At 35.0% G+C, this 16607-nt stretch overlaps 3 protein-coding genes, 1 long non-coding RNA gene, 1 other non-coding gene and 1 pseudogene across 5 annotated transcripts; 2 read left to right on the forward strand and 4 right to left on the reverse strand.

Moving 5' to 3' along the window:
* Positions 1-132: 132 nt before the first annotated feature.
* Positions 133-214, reverse strand: TRNAS-UGA (transfer RNA serine (anticodon UGA)). The gene has a single exon. It is a non-coding gene; the product is annotated as a tRNA-Ser (tRNA).
* Positions 215-1732: 1518 nt separating this feature from the next.
* LOC108840342 (uncharacterized) lies at positions 1733-2930 on the forward strand. The gene is made up of 4 exons (XM_018613173.2): positions 1733-1846; positions 1927-2349; positions 2419-2517; positions 2596-2930. The coding sequence occupies exons 1-4, from the start codon at positions 1802-1804 to the stop codon at positions 2755-2757; spliced, it is 729 nt and encodes a 242-aa protein (XP_018468675.1). The 5' UTR covers positions 1733-1801; the 3' UTR covers positions 2758-2930.
* A 3100-nt stretch (positions 2931-6030) lies between these two features.
* Positions 6031-7144, forward strand: LOC108840912 (uncharacterized). Its single transcript, XR_001948019.2, has 3 exons — positions 6031-6151; positions 6362-6502; positions 6599-7144. It is a non-coding gene; the product is annotated as an uncharacterized LOC108840912 (long non-coding RNA).
* A 1152-nt stretch (positions 7145-8296) lies between these two features.
* LOC108830989 (F-box/LRR-repeat protein At1g48400-like) lies at positions 8297-9624 on the reverse strand (annotated as a pseudogene).
* Positions 9625-9964: 340 nt separating this feature from the next.
* On the reverse strand, positions 9965-11833 carry LOC108840591 (UPF0725 protein At2g20620-like). Its single transcript, XM_018613425.2, has 8 exons — positions 11697-11833; positions 11502-11613; positions 11309-11400; positions 10984-11229; positions 10701-10890; positions 10485-10585; positions 10311-10397; positions 9965-10210 (listed from the first exon to the last, which is right to left on the reverse strand). Exons 1-8 carry the CDS (start codon positions 11745-11747, stop codon positions 9995-9997), a joined length of 1095 nt encoding a protein of 364 aa, XP_018468927.1. The 5' UTR covers positions 11748-11833; the 3' UTR covers positions 9965-9994.
* A 1767-nt stretch (positions 11834-13600) lies between these two features.
* Positions 13601-14928, reverse strand: LOC108830999 (UPF0725 protein At2g20620). The gene is made up of 6 exons (XM_018604560.1): positions 14920-14928; positions 14801-14874; positions 14492-14532; positions 14084-14205; positions 13915-14001; positions 13601-13822 (listed from the first exon to the last, which is right to left on the reverse strand). Exons 1-6 carry the CDS (start codon positions 14926-14928, stop codon positions 13601-13603), a joined length of 555 nt encoding a protein of 184 aa, XP_018460062.1.
* Positions 14929-16607: the final 1679 nt, after the last annotated feature.

The following is a 16607-nucleotide window of genomic DNA, read 5'->3' on the forward strand; positions in this document are numbered from 1 at the left end:
GTTTATAATTAACTTGACCAGTTGACCCTGATTACATGATTTACTTTGTTTTCTTTTTACGTTGAGAACTGTTCACAGGACATAAATTACAGACTAGTTAATATATCCCAAAAGAGCAAAAAACAAAATTTTCGTCAACAGCAGGGTTCGAACCTGCGCGGGCGAAGCCCAACAGATTTCAAGTCTGTCTCCTTAACCACTCGGACATATTGACATTTGTTCTTTTAGGCAAAATGTATATAAATATTTGTAACATACTTGAATACAATAAACTTGTTTCTATGATGAAACTTGTTTATCAATTTCACAAAGACCTCATCCACTGAACATCTCTATGATGAAACTTGTTTATCAATTTCAATCACCTCTTATTGAATTCTTGTATGTACATTTGAACAAAAATTCTTCATGAAAGTGTCTTGCCACATGCTCCAAGGAAGCTGGTCAAGTACATGCCACAATCATTACTTTAGTTATTATCAAACTTGGAAAACTAGTTTAGTTATTATCAAATATTCTATATTGACCATAACCCAAAAACATTACTGACCCCTACTGAATTTAGTCCAACTACAAACCAACATAAATATAAAAACTAAATACATATTAGTGTAATAATTTATTATTGAAAAATATATACCTATTTAAATTGAAACACACACAGTTATTTATATTGAATAGTTTATATTTTTTATTGTCTCTTTTATTAGAATATTTTGTATATATTGAAATCAAGCTTAATTTAGGAATTTAGATTAGAAATTATATCATTTTTTTGTTCTTTTATAACTTTAGAATTTATTTTAAGAAGAATATTATAATTTCTTATTTTAAATAACCAACATAAAAAATATTACATAAAAATCAGATTTTCTTGACCCATCAAAAATATTGTCTGAGATAAAATATATTATAACATTAATAATAAATATAAAAATTTAATGCACTAATATATATACATAAAATGTTTTTGTTGGTTGTAGGAAAGGGGGGGGGGGGTGGGGTCAGGTGATCTCTATAAAATTTGGAAAACTAATTTAGTTATTATATAATATTCTATATTAACCCAACCCAAAAACATTTCTGGCCCCTAGTAAATATAGTCTAATAAAAAACCAACAAAAATATAAAAAATAAATATATATTAGTGTAATAAAATTAAAAATAAATAAACCTATTAAATTAAAATACTACCAAAATTTTTTCTTGATTAGTTTACATTTTTTTTTCTTCCTCTTTTACGTCTATAGGATATTTTTGTTTATTAAAATCAAGCTTAATTCAGGAATTTAGACTAAAAAATATATCCCTTTTGATTTTGTTCTTTTATAGCTTTAGATATTATTTTTAAGAAAAATATTTAATTTCTTATTTTAAATAACAAACTAATATAAAATATGACATAAAAATTCAGATTTTCTTGATTCAGTCAAAAAATATTGTTTTAAATGAAAACTATTTATAACATTAGTAATACATATAAAAGTTGAAATAGTTTTGAATTTACTATAAATAGTATAATAATATAATATATAATGCAAAATACATATATTAATTATGATAATATTTATTTTTATTAAAAACCTACAAGATTTCACAAGACGAGGAGGACGTTGTAAATAAAACAGGAAACAAATTTACGGTTCATTGGTCTAGTGTCCGGTTTAGTAACTTGGTTATCCAATTTCGGTTTAGCAAATACATATGTTTCCCCATCCGCGACAATCAATCAAAAACCCTAGTTTCTATCTTCTCCTCCTCCTCTCTACTGATTGCTACCGAGATCTTACAGAAACACCTTATGGCTTCCTTCTCCTCCTCACTATCCGTGAATGAAGACTCTACTGTAAGTTGTGTGATTGTAGTTTGAAATTAATATCTCAACTTATCCTGAAGCTTTAACTCTCATCAAACCCATATCCACAGGTACAAGTTTCTCAACATAACCTCGACGGCATTATGCACGATCTTGACTATGAGGACAAGAACGTTGTCTACAGGCACGTCACTGAAGCACTCGCTGCTTATCCGGAGCTACGTCCCAAAGTAGAGACCAATCTCCTCAAGTTAGCTGGTGCCGTGAACGGTAGAGACTTTGTCAACATTTATCTCCCGTCTTCTTATCCTAAAGATCCTCCTCACGTGTGGATAGTTTGCCAATACGGTTCCGCCATCAACCCTGACCTCACGAACGTAGCTCCCAACGGCCTCGTGGCTATTCCTTACATGTCGAACTGGGATGAAGACAAGTCCAGTCTCGTATCACTCATCTCGCATCTCCAAGTGGAGTTTACTCGTGAACCGCCTACATTCGTTATTGATGTTGGCATACCACTGTCTCGTGAACAGGTTTGTTAAAATCTTTTATTAATGATTCCGGGCCGAGGATTGACTTCGTTGAGGTATTTTTTTGTGTAGATGGGGTTAGTGAAGATCGTGCTAGACTTTAGGCTTATGCATCTTTACTATGGAATTCAAGACTTAACTTCCGAAAAGACCTCTGCTTTTTTCAAAGAGGTTTGTGTGTGTTTTTATATTCCTGATGTTTGAATGATAGAACAATTTGAAATGTAACATTTGCTGCTTAATTACTAGGTTACTGGTCGATATCCTAAGGGTTTAGAGGATTTAGCTGACCACATCATGACTAGCAAAGGTGGTGTGAAAAATTACATCAACACTGTGGCAGAGATCCTTGGACTGCCTCCGAAGACCAGATTCACAGTGGATGTTGCGAATCATCGTTTCCTCCCGTGATCTTAGACATGTTGAACACTGTGTGATGTACTTAAAATCAACGTACGGATGCTTTTGTTGTGTTTATTTTCTTCAAGAATCTGTAATGGTGTGTTTTAGTCTTGGTAACATATATTATCTGCAACTGGTCACGTTAATTAAATGGTATGTATCTAAACCGTAACATTGCGCTGGTTTAAATTGAGTTAAGCTTTATAAGTTACAACTGTTGAAATGGTTCCTGAGCCAGTCAGAGAAAACCAGAAAATGTTTAAAAAATGTATAGAACCAATTAATCACAGAGATTAATAGTTTATGTCGATTATGGTGAGAAGTTTTAGAATATTAGGAGGGAACAAAATATATAAACAAGTCTGACCTCAAACAAACCACTATTGGAGCATGGCAAGTGTCTCCTGAAATGGTAGTAAGGCATAAGAATAAGCATAGACCATCTGACAATTTGCCTGAAAGCAACGAGACATGGCTTCAAGAAATCAAGAGCAAGAGACTGCACCACAAAGATAGGCAGACTTTGGTTCCTCTGTACCACTCAAAATTTATATACATTTTGTCTTAACACATGTAATTTAGTAGCATTGTTTTGGTCAGTAAAGCATGACTTTTGGTGTCAAACCACGGAACCACCCATTGCCAGTAACCACCAGGCATATATGCTGCAACTAATCCACATCCAACCAACACATGATGTGTACATGATGGTTGACTCCAACAAAAACAAAAATGCGGAACAGTATAAAGGTTTTGTTTCCTGGAGATAGTTTAGCTACTGGACCTGCATTGTTTAACTGTGAAATTGTGCAGGTAATTTACAAGTTTCAGTAAGATCTTCACAGGTTATACTCGTAAGAGTAACATATAGTTTTCTTTTCTTCATACAGGAATGGTTGGAAATGGAAGGCCCCAATGATATTGATGACAAAATAGAAGAGACAGTGATGAATATCTACTCTGCTTTTGTTGATTGACGACAGGATGAGAGCAATTCTTGTTGATTGGTTGATTGAAGGTTGATATCTACTCTGCTTTTGTTTCTTGGAGATAGTTTAGCAGCTGGACCAGTTGTGCAGGTAAATTACAAGTTTAAGCTGATGGAAGAGACGCTTTACCTCAAAATCAATCGCATCGACAGGTTTCTCTACTCTGGTCTTGTTGTAGACGATCTCGTCTGGGTCTCTGACAAAGGCTTACACGAGGAGATAAGTTATTGACATGGTAAATATAGATGATCATAAACCATGGACGGTGAAAATTGTGTTGATGGGTTTGTTTTCTTGCAGGAGAAGTTAATGGCGATTACCTTGCAATTCAATTTCTGCGAGGTGGTTTCTATACACTGCTCAATCAACGCTTAAAGGATTTAAGGACTGGAGCAAAAAAATGTGAATTGTAACACAGGCTACATCCAAGAAAAGCTTATGTAAGAAGTCATTTTTTAGTATTATAAATTTGAAAATCCCATCACATGTTCTGAGATTGTTGATCAATCATCACGCAGAGAATGTTCGAGAAAGATGGATGGTTTGCATTACAAGGCAGGAACAGGGAAGTTAACAGGTGTTCACAGGAAATACAACAAAACCAGGTTTTGCAAGAACTGAACCGGCTAGGTTTCTTTTCTTCTGCTCTAAACCAACGATTTACAAATCACTTTTTGTTTTAAAGGCTGTGTATTTTAAAGTTGTTAGATTTTTACCACTATCCAAAGAAGTCACTATAATTTCTTATTTTTCAAAAAGCTAACATATTCTTGTAAGTTATTATTCCATATGATTCAAATTAAGTGTTGTTTTACATTATTTTTTGATACATTTCAAATGATTCTATTTAGTTAAAAATGGAGCTAGAGACTAAATAAATGTGAATTTTAAAACCGACAAATATGTAGGATATGGTGGAAAATGGGGAGTGCGAACCTTAATGCAAGATGGTGAAGGTGATGGTAAGTATTCGCGTTAAATATTATTTACTGTTACTAATAGTTTTTGTGTATTTATGATGGTTATATAATGTTAGTTTATCTACAAGTTCACTTTTTAAGTAAGTTTAAAACATATATTTTAATGATTTAACACATTTTTAAATTCGTATTTATAAGTTAAGACACCAGACGCTTGTTTGTTTTGTAAAGATAAATCTATACGATGAGCTACAATCAGTTTCTTGAGTTAATTTCTTGGTAGTGGTTTAGTTAGTTTTTCTTTGATAAAGGATTATTATATTGATTCCTTAATTGTAGTGATAAGATCTGTTAAGCCCTACAATTTGGCTTTTCCGAGAACAAAAATTCATGGCATTATAGAAAAAACTTTACGAAAGGGATTACTCCTTTGACGTTCATATTTTATAGTAGTGTGGTTACATTCATCATGGCCATTCGATTTCTGGTGTAAAATATTAGTAGATGATAATATATAATATTTTTTGCCTATATAATATATATATGGTTAATTAAATGTGTTTAATCCTCGTATTTTTGAAGAAAGAAAGGCTAAACGTCAAAACGTGTTTAATCTTTTTACAGATAATTTATAGATGGGTCAACGTATCATTCACGGTGTAATAGAGGAAGTTTAACGGGAAGCTGCACGGGCGGCGATGATATCGGGAATACTAAGACATAAATCAACGTATCATATTACATGCATGCTATAATTCGACTACAAAACATAATAAATAAAGGACTTTGTGTTTATAAATATTATTTGTTTCCAACATCTTAGAAACACGCGTGTTAATTCAAGAAACTACGCGCTGATCACATAGGTAACCGAAGTAGAAAATTTTAATTTTTAATTATCTTTAATTGTTACTCATTTCTTAACACTCATTGTCATCGGTTCCTCTTTTTATAGAATTTGTGTAAACATAATACTATAGGTTTTAGTTTATATATTTTAACATTTCTTCAATTGTTACTCGCATCTATTGGCTGCTATTATTACGTTTTTAGTATTTTCTTATAGAATTTGTAGTTTAGTATATGTACGCTGTTAAATTAAAAAATCTTAATTGAAAAGGTAATTTGGAATAGGCTTTCTTACCTTTTTAATTATTTCAGAGTCAAACGGTCATATTTCCGGAAATGAACGCTGAGTAGGTAATAAATATCATCCTGCGCGTGCCAACGTTACGTATCCCAACAACGTACACTATCTATCAACCGTTAGATCTACACTTGAATCATCCAACGGCTACAAAAATATGACCGTTTGGAATAGAGCCGTTGGCTCCTCTTTATAAGAAGAGCTCTTCTCGCCTTCTTCACTTCATCAGTCTCTTTACGAAGAACAATAGCAAGAAGAGGTTAGAATCTGCAAGAGAGAGAGAGAGAGAGAGAGAGAGAGCGATTATGGCGAAGAGATCAAACAACATTCCCTGAACAAGTCAAGAGGTATCTTCTTCTTCACTTCACCTCCTCTCAATTCTACGTACTGTAAACCTTAGTCTAGTTTGATTGATACGACTCGCTTGGCTTAACTCAGTCCCAGTTTGAGTATTCATATCTGATCTTGATTATATATGAATCGATTTGACTTTGTTAATCTGGGTTTAGTTTGATTTATGCGATTAGAGTTGTGAATTATTATTTATTGTCTTCTAGGGTAAGAAGAGGAAGGGGCACTGTCTGCATTGCTCTTGCTTATGAATCATGTGAGGAGGAGCCACAGATCAGGATGTGGAGGTTCCCAAATGTTTCTTGGGATGACATTGGAGCCGAGGTGTCTTGAGAATGTCAAGAGAGGTAGGTAAACCGCTCTTTTCATTCTTGCACTTGGATCTGTACTTTGATCTAGATAATAACAGTAAGCTAATAAGCTGTGTGTGATTGTTTAAATAGAGACTGTTCAATACCCTGTGGAGATGGTCAGGAGGAGCTTGAGAGGTGAAAGGTGATGAAGAAGCCAAACACGGCTGGCTAAGCTGTTTGATGTGGAAGAAGAGAGCATGATGACATAAAGAGTAAGGAGTTCCACAAACATATATCTTTTGAAATTATGCTCCTCCGTATCCAAGAGCGAAGTTCTTCTTGCTTAGAAATGAGGAATGACCCTTTACTGTCTGAGATTTGAAAGACCTTCAAGTTAGAAATGAGGAATGGACCTTTACTTGTGTCACTCTCTCAGGATGATAGTTTTAATCGATTCTCAGTTATAGATTGATTGTGTAGCCGGTTTATGGTCGTCGTTTTAACTAGTATAGTTGGTATGTATGGCCTCTTGTAGAAATCGTCTCTCGAGTATTTGACCACATAAAATAAGCTTGGATAGGTCTTATATGTAAGCTTGTACTCTGAAATCAGTTTGGACAGCAGATCATGTTGTTGTAAGAATGATAGTGTATCTCTCTCCTCTTCTGCCAGTGTATAAATTAATTTGATGGAGTCTGTGTAAAACTAGAAATGGTTATTACGCTAGTAGATATGTCTGGAACTGATGGATCAACGGAGAGTTGGGAAGAATGTCTGCCACCCCGGTAGTAATTGCCATAATTATGTAATTGCCATAATTATGCCACGACTCGGCATTGGGTAACATATGCAGCACTTCTAAAAGTTAAGTCAATGACATATTTTTACTTCAGTAGTGCCTTTTCAAGAGCTGTTTCATGTGCCATCTTCTGTATTTGGAGTGTAGGATTGTGGAAAAGACCCATTCGGTGTTTGTTTATTCTTCTAGTACATAAAGTTGTAACTAGATGCCATAGAAATATAGGCTACTGTTCTGTTCTATCTTTCTACACAAGAAAAGTTTCGGTCTTGTCAATATGAGTTGAGTTGTTGTCTGTGTCCATCTTGTGTAGATTATTTCTCTTCCGTTAATTTATACAGTCACTCTGAGTTTCAGTTACTTTTCCTACTGGATCAACCGTGCTGTCCAAGTTTTCACAATTGGGTTAATGTGAATGCGGCATGCTATCCCAAGTAGACTGTTGTAAATAGATTAACACTGTTGCATAATGTGGTGAGTTTCAACTCTATATATAATATAGTTTCAACTCTATATAAATGGTTCTTAATCTGCTTAAAGCAGATGAATGAATCAGATGTGATATTATTAAGTTACAGTACGAAGCTACTATATTCCTTTTGGAACAAAAAAAAGGAATAATTACAATGAAAAAATAAAGGAAGGGTTAAGAATGCTTTCAGAAGATCCAAGGATTTTCTCTTCCATATAATTCATCAGAGGCTACATATGTATTAAACACCACTGCCATATACCAAAGCTCTAACCTGATTTCTTCTGGAGAGAACACTATGATAACTATGATACACACTCATACACATATCTATGCTATCCTATTCCACTCATTTGAGGATGCAACTTCCTCTACCAGATTTGAGCATTAACTACAAACACACCGTGTTCATGGCAAATGCTCTTTGATCAAACTGAGTTCATAGTTCCACTAAAAATGTGCATGAAATATGTTTTGATACATAACCATCAAAAACCAAGTGCCAAGAGTAGTGTTCCTTTTGACTGTTTCAGAGGAACTCTACTAGAAGTTTTGGAAACACTTCCACCTTTTTTTTTTAAATAGAAACGAGAGTAAATAAATAGAAAGCAAAAAGCAGTGCTGAAACTACTGACTGAAATGTATTTTACAGCTGAGAAAAAAACAAGTAAGGAAAGAAACATCAGACGAATTGGATGTTGCACTTTGATGAAATTCTTGGGAGAGCCAGTAGATTATCTTTCAAGACCTGACTATTGTCGTCTTGTGCGTCAACACTCACTTTCACAGATTCAAGACATTTCAACTTTCCCAAAAAATGTCTCATCTGCTTCACCTCTTCTGAAGAAGCTCTGTAATCAGATATCTAAAGCACCTTCACTTGACATGTCAACAGACAACATACCACTTCCTCCTCCTCCTTTTTATGCTTTACAGGAGTGCAAGCGCATGCATCTCCACACTTATTTGTTACTCTGTGCACAAGTCCCTGAAACCATAGACCAATTAATTTTTGATATGGGCAGCAACAACAACAACAGGAAGGAAAGAATGAGGGTTGATAACATATAATACCTTGATAGCAAAAGTGTGTAGACGTGGACAACTCTTGAGCAAAGCTGGCATTACTTGCCAACCTTTTTCTTTGTCACTCTCAATAGACAAATTGAGGAGGTTGTTGAGCACCGGCATGGATTTGCAACAGAAGTGAAACGTCTGATTTATAATAATATGATCACAACAACAAACAAACAAACATTCATATATATAAAAGTGTGGGAGAGGGAAAATGGGAATCAATAGCAAGAAGCAAAAGAAGGGAAACAAACCTCAAGGGAATGAGCAGACAAGTAAAGGGTGGGTAATGTTGGTTATACCCGCAACTAGCTTTGTAACATCACCATAGATAGGCATCTTTTGTTCATCATCATCAATGATATAATCATCATCATCATCATCATCAGAATAATCATAATGGCTAGTTGACTCCTCCCATAACTTGAGATTGAGCCTGGCTTCGACGAGCAAATCCAAACCATCACAGTCATGGTATTCAAAGACAAAAGAAGAGTAGTCAAGGTAGACAAGACTTGGTAGACTGAAAAGCATAGTGTCGTGATCCTTTTGAGAATCAGGAAGATGGGTAAAAAGCACAAGACGCTTGATCCCTTTCAATCCAAGGAGATAGTAACTCAGGAAAAAATCTTAGCTTTGCTTGCTTGGCAAGAGAGAGAGAGCTGAGAGGTTTGCTTCGACGATGGAGTCCACGAGAAGGGGCAAGAGAGAGAGCTGAGCTAAAAACACAAATTATACGATCAAATATATATATTTGTGTTCCAAAAAAAAAAGGTAATCAATCAAGGCCGGCGGCGTCTGACCCTGTGAAGCGGCGGAGTTAGTCGGCATCTGTATGTCTCCGTATTAATTAAAAGAAGAGTAGAATTACCCGTTATATAAACAGCAAAAACATATACTTATATATATATATATATATATATATAAATTATATATATAAATCAAGGCATTTACGATTTTTTTGCATATTCTCGATATTGTATTTTCTTTCTTATTCACGTGTTATTTTGTTATAATGTTATGTGATTCACCTAGCTAGATATAAGGAACAAAGAAGTTTGATATGAATTGTGTTGGATTCATAAGGCGTCAAATCATCTTAGGAGACTTGCTCAGCCAATAGGTACTTGCTAAATGAAGACAAACAATCAATAAAAATGTTTAGACCGATTTTAACTATTCTCATACAGTGACTCTCACATCACATGAAACACTTGGCTTCAAGGGATAAATGCTCAGGCCTCCCATCCCTTGTTCTCCTGATGACACCTTTGCAGACAACACCGCACCTTGTTCTGAAGGTGATGTAGAAGACTGCATTATCCAGCCACAAGTTTTTCATCGAGTCGACGACAACTTCTTTGGTTTGAACAGTTATCTTTAGCAGCTCAAATGGCTTTCCATACTCAAACATGAACTGCAAAACAGGACAACACCAAGAAGAGACCCATTATAGCCTTAATATACACAAATTCCACACGTTTAAGTCTTTTTGAAAAAGGAAAAAAAAAACTCACAGGGTTCGTCCGCTTCTTGGTGTACCAGGCTAGTTCAGCGTAAAGATGAAGCCATTCTTTGGCTTGTTCCACCTCTGATTCTTTCATCTGAGAAAAAATGACCAATTTCAGCAAAAAAAAAAAAAAGAAGAAGAAGCTGGGAAATAAAGAGCAAAAGGGAGGGGCTCATGAGACCTCGTAGTACTGCAGCTTACTGTCACCAGACAACCAATCAGGCATGTTACCTTTGAATAGTTCATCCACGGAGAGTATGTCAAATCCACTTTCCTCCTCCTCTGAGGTAACATAATAAAAAAAAAAAAAATAGAGGCTTTTTTAGATTTTTTTTTTTTAAAAAAAAAAAGGAACCATAAACAAGTATAAGACCACTCTCGCAATTAGTTAGTTTACCTGGAGTAGGTGGGGGCAAGGGTCTGCAGCGGGATGTAATAACATGGAAGCAATCTTTGTATTCAGAGGGATACCAAACTTTTGTTTCAAACTTGCAAAGGCATTTTCTGGCTGGATCACATGCATCTAATGTCAACACTCCGGTGTGCTCAGCTACTTGAGGCACATGCAAACGTTCAAACTCAGTCCCCTACCAAAAAAAAAAAAAAATTTAATATTTTCACAATAAATAAATCAACAAAATATATATATTTGGTAGGCAAGAAGGAGTAACAAACATTACGTTTTCGAGATTGTAGCAATGAAGTCCAATTTTAGCGCAGAGCAGTGGCTCCGCATACACAGCATCTCTACGGCTGCTGTAAGGCAAAACCAAGTGACCGCCGGGAGGAGTGGGAGTATAAGTTACTGGACAAGGAGGAGGAATAAACGGAGGATGACTGGACAAGTCTAAATCTGGTGTAGAGATCATCGGAGTATATGATGGTGATATCATTAAATCCGGTGATATAACAGCAACAATATCCTCCTTCATTAAAAAAAAAGAAAGAATCCAATTACTAACATAAAGTAATCCATTTACCGGATTGTAAGGGATATACTAATACCTCTTCAGAACTAGGAAGGTGCAAGTTTTCAAGCTCTGCCTCGGCCTCCTTAATGGGAATTGGCTCTTGTTGTTGCGGAGGAGGTTTACAAACTGTGAAAGTGCAAAGCCAAACACAAACTTTAGTCCTTCAAAGAACATATATATATATATATATATATATATATAGGGATTTAATTGCAAAAAAAAAATACCTCTAACAGAGTTTAATGATCCAGGAAACTGTTTGTGCGGTGGTAAAATAAATTCGAAGGGTGTTGTATATCCCTTAATCGGCTTGTAACTTGGTAGAACAACATCGAGTTCCTTCAAATGATAATAATATCCACCCATTAAATACAAAAATACTGAAAGAGAGAAAAGGACAACTAAAGAAACAATCCGATCACCTTAACACGCGAGGTGTCACTGTCTGCTTCCTTCATCACCACGTAAGACATTCTCGCAATTTTACAGGGCTAGATTCAACTGAACCCTAATTTCGAAGAGAGACGTGAATCGTAGATAACAACATACAACGTTTATAAAAACTGATTCCCCGTAAATTTGTTCAATTTGGACCGGTATTGGACTTTTCAAAAAAAATAAAAAGCCCAAAAACTTTAGTTGGTTACGAAGTGGTATATAAAAAATCGATCAGACCAAATACGAATTAACAAAAGACCCTATGAGAAAAACAATATCCCCCTAGACCAGACAGAATGGAATAGGGGAAAAGGCCAATTAGTTTTGCAGGAAGCGGAGAGCTGGAAGTTGGCACAGTGTGAAGCAGAAGTAACCGAGCTCGACGTTGAAGTTGATCACCCGGAGAGTACTAATACCGAGTTCAGCAGCAAGACCTGGGAAGATGGAGATGTCAGGTGGACGCCTCCTGGACTAATGATCGAGCAAAATCTTTTGGCTAAAATCTTCAAAGTCTATTTTTTTCCAATCACATTTTTAAAATTTAAAGTCCTCAAAGTCCTAAATTTTTTTACAGTCCACTTCAGGGTTTGCATAGATTCTTTTGGTCAGGTCTCGCTTTCTCGAGATACTGATTGGATGTTCCTCCTCACTCCTCAGTCTTCATCTCAAAAGGTTCATCATATAAATGTTCCTTCTTTGCTCAAAAAGAAAAATAAAAAAACTAAACTTATTCCTTCTCTTATAGTCATTTTCAATGCACATCTACAATGGAAGATGTGACTCTAACAGTTACAATGCCCAAGAAAGGTAACTGGTAAGGGGATTTCTGGTTTAAATATTGAGGAAGAGGAAGAAACAGAGGAAAAACAGAGCAAGAAGATGAAAAAACAGAGGAAATAACTGAACCAAAACGATGACCCTAGTTAAAGTTGATACATACATTTTTCTTGTTTTGTATTATGTTTTTCTTTTGTGCCAATGATTGTTCACTTCTTATATTGGAACAAAAGAAAAAAAAAGAAGAAAAAAACATGTGCAAACCTTAACTTAGTTTCATTGTTCAATATGAAAAGAAAATTTTAGCAATAAAAGAAGATGAAAAGAAAAGGCAAAAGCTAGTGGTTACTTGCTTCACAAGGCAGCAAGAGAGGAAAGAAGAAGTTCATAGTTCATACAAATCTTCTGCTTCTTAAATTCAACAATTGTTAGCTAAGAAGCTTAAACAACGAGTAGCCTTTCCAAAAGAAAAAAATAGAAGTAGCAGTCTGCGGAGCAAGTAAGACCAAAACCAACGATGGTTTCAGAACACACGTGAAATCTAAAAGTCTGACATCAAAGAGAATGCACCAATCTCAAAGATTGTGGATAATCTCAACATAAGAGCCTCTCCAAGACTTGGGGAAGAACTAGAAGAAAGAATTTGCATGCACATTATTTTAGATTTTGTCTGAATTTTCCCTTTCTTGGTAATAAACCTCTCAAACTTCTATTATTGCTAATTAGCCCTTCAAAGTTCTATATTATTGCTCAGTAGGCTTTCAAACTTTTGTCATCGCATGTGTCTTCGAGTTTGTAAAGGGGCGACCTTATTGGCCTTTGATTTCTTGTGAGACAAAAAGTAACCACTAAACATACATGTTATGTGCACACATCACATGCATACATAAGATTTTAACGTTAATCCTTCTGTGCTAAACCAGATAGAGAGCTAACCATATGATACGAAGTCTAGAGACACAATTACAGAATCTTTGGGGATAAAAATGGACACAAAAAAGCTTATCATATCTTAATTAGAAACAACTACGATGATTCGACAAGGCGTTAAATTAACTTTAAATACTTGCTAGACAGAATGACAAACGTTACTTGATTACTCTTAACGACTCTAACATGACATGAAACACTTGGCTTCAAGGGATAAATGCTCTGGCCTCCCATCTCTTGTTCTCCTTATGATACCTTTGCAGACATCACCGCAACTTGTTTTGAAGCTTATGAAGAAGACTGCATTATCCAACAGCTTGACCTCTTTCATTGAGTCGACAACTCCTCTGGTTTGAATAATAACATTCCCCAGCTCCAGTGGCTTTGAATGCTCAAACATGAACTGCAACATAACACAACACCAAGAAGAGATTCATTATAACCTAACAGATTCCCTTCTCTTTTTTTCTAAGCCTTTTTGTTTTGGATACTCACCGGGTCCGTCTGCTTCTTAGTGTACAAGGCTAGTTCAGCGTAAAGATGAAGCCATTCTTTGGCTTGTTCCACCTCTGATGCTTTCATCTGGAGAATAAATAATATACAATGTCAGCAAAAAAAGAGAAGCTGGGAATTAAAGAGCAAAAGGGAGGAAGGGGTTAATGACCTCGTAGTATTGCATCAGCTGCGTACTAGTGGCATAGTCATCAGGCAACCAATCGGGCAAGTTGCCCTTGAAAAGCTCATCCACGGAAAGTGTGTCAAATCCACATTGGAATCCATCTTCCCCTGTGGTAGACATGACCAACAAAGTAAAGTTGTTAGATCTTCTAATCCTTGAATCTCAGGATTCAGAGACCTATGTTATATTTAGGTAATAGCTTCTCTGTTCTCACTTGCGAATAAAAGGTCGTTACTCAGAACAAGGTTTTAAAAATCTGCAATACAATAAACATAGAAAATCATTTTTCAAATCCAGACAAACAATAAGCGTTGATCAGGTCAGAGTAGAAAAACATAACAATAATTAAAAGAGCTTATGATCCATAACTGTGGTCTCACTCCCACAGAATACTCAATTCGTAGGATGAGTTGTCTGGCTGCCAAATCACCCTCCTGAAAGTCCAAAGAAGAAAGATAAATCTGAGTGAAACTAAGAATTCTTCAAAGTAAGAAGTGAGATAAGAACTCTGTCATACCAAGAGATCTATCTAGTTTCATTTTATTTTCTCCTTTTCCTCTTCTTCCTTATATAACACCTTCGGGGTATACGTACTGGCCAGGTAGCAAAAATGGGTCTTCAAGATATCACCTTAAAGATAAAGTGTTAAATGATACAAAATTTTGGTATTCAGAACCCTTATTGTAAAATTAATTGAATTACAGTGCTTCAATTGGGTTTTTCACAGGTGCCGTGATTGCTACCCATTGATCTTCCACCCCAACCATATCTTCACCCTATTAGTATTAGAAATAAGATGCAAAATTTAAACTTACACATACCTCGGCCATTGTTAAATATGCATACTGAACTTGATTGTGGTACTCGACAATAGTGATATCAGATACTGGTTGGGCAGCTAGCAGAAGCCGAAGCTTCTTGCTCTTAACAAATCCTATCACTTTATAGAAGAGGTTCCATGATTAAAGTGGGATGGTTCTAGTTTGTTTCACACTACCATAGAGAAATTAGAAGAGGAAAATGTTTTTCTTTCAATGGTAACAGAAAATGAATGGGTGAAATCATGGGACCCGTGAAAAAACAACTTGAACACGGTAATTCTCTTAATTTCCAATTAAGAGTTCTATGTATCTTTACTCTTTTAACATCCTTTGTATTCAATAGATATTTGCTGGGCATTTGTCACCGCTGAGCTTGTGAGCGCCATGAGACACATCTGCATACACTACAAAAACACCATGTTGCCGGATGCATTCCCATCTTTGAACCAGACTACAGCTGTATTAGTGACGTAAGTGTATAATTTCAGTTCTTTCTTTTGTGTCTTAATTCTTTTTTCTTGCTCATAACAATTCATTCATGTTAATCTTGTAGCAAGTGTTTAGAACAGAACTATTGATGAGCATAATCCAAAATGCAAGCAATTTGAAGAGACAACAACATAACATTTGCTTAAAAGGTTATTGGCTGATAACTTCTGGATTTAGTGGATTTAGCTGACAACAACAAAAAATTGGTTTTGAGTAATTGTCTATCTTTTAGATTTATTTTACTGTAAACTTTAAAATAGCAAATATATAGCGAGTGCACAAAAGTTGGACTATATCCACTTTTGAAGTCTCAAACCCGAGGATGATGTGGACCGGATCCAAAATATAAAGCATAATCTCCAAAACTAGGAGTACACAAATTCAAATAAAACTAAAAAAGAAATACTTCTTTGAGCTATAACAATTGACATTGTTTTCAAGGTATTGTTAGTTGTTTGAGTATTCATTTGAGATATTTAGATTTGGAGATTCTTTATGTTACTCAAACAGTGTTAGTATAGTTTTATGGATTCATGTTATCGAATATGAAAGTTAGATAAGAACAATGATCTAGATTTTATGTTTATAATCTTTAGTTATTGCTCTTAGTCTTCAAAACAGAATCCACCTTGACTAGTGAGTTTCCTATAATCTATGTTCGTTATGAAAATAAATGAGATCAAGTGGTTCCAATCTTATGTTATGATAAGTTACCATTTAAGTATTAAATTTTTTTGTGAATGAGAGTTTCTCTTACCTGTGCATAATTATTTTTTATTTTGTTCATCTATGGTTTCAAGTTCTTACTGTATTTTGTGTTTTTGATTAGTCTTTTTAGCTAAATATTTTTGGTAGTTTAGGTAACCCTTTCCAAGGAATAATTTGGGGCCATGTATCCTCTGCATAATGAACATTGAAGGAGTAAGATATTTTTTATATTTTGATTAAAAGCTTAAGAGATTAATTGTTTTTTTACCAAGTTCCTCCATTCTTTTGTGTGATATCTTATGTTGCGTCCTTTGAAAAGATCATAGCCAATCTTATGGTGTGTCCTTTGAAAAGAACATAGCCAACCAAAAAATCTGAGATCTTTGGATTTATATATTTGTCCAACATCTTTTAGATATATCTAGAAATTTTATAAATATTGTTTATTTTTAATTTTTAATAACTATAAAATTTTTATATGAATTTTATTT

Source organism: Raphanus sativus, chromosome 2 (assembly GCF_000801105.2).
Source record: "Raphanus sativus cultivar WK10039 chromosome 2, ASM80110v3, whole genome shotgun sequence".
Taxonomy (NCBI): Eukaryota; Viridiplantae; Streptophyta; class Magnoliopsida; order Brassicales; family Brassicaceae; genus Raphanus; species Raphanus sativus.

Bases quoted from the DNA above. Each gene is read 5' to 3' on its own strand.
- LOC108840591 (XM_018613425.2), bottom strand. From the start codon at position 11,747: ATGTCTTACGTGGTGATGAAGGAAGCAGACAGTGACACCTCGCGTGTT. The intron at 11,230-11,308 runs GTATTAGTATAT...TTTTTAATGAAG, and splicing joins ACCTTCCTAGTTCTGAAGAG to GAGGATATTGTTGCTGTTAT. The intron at 10,586-10,700 runs GTAAACTAACTA...ATGTTACCTCAG, and splicing joins CTTGCCCCCACCTACTCCAG to AGGAGGAGGAAAGTGGATTT.
- LOC108840342 (XM_018613173.2), top strand. From the start codon at position 1,802: ATGGCTTCCTTCTCCTCCTCACTATCCGTGAATGAAGACTCTACT. The intron at 1,847-1,926 runs GTAAGTTGTGTG...CCATATCCACAG, and splicing joins CCGTGAATGAAGACTCTACT to GTACAAGTTTCTCAACATAA. The intron at 2,518-2,595 runs GTTTGTGTGTGT...CTTAATTACTAG, and splicing joins CCTCTGCTTTTTTCAAAGAG to GTTACTGGTCGATATCCTAA.
- LOC108830999 (XM_018604560.1), bottom strand. The intron at 14,206-14,491 runs GTATTCTGTGGG...TGTCTACCACAG, and splicing joins CAACTCATCCTACGAATTGA to GGGAAGATGGATTCCAATGT. The intron at 13,823-13,914 runs GTGAGTATCCAA...GTTATGTTGCAG, and splicing joins CTAAGAAGCAGACGGACCCG to TTCATGTTTGAGCATTCAAA.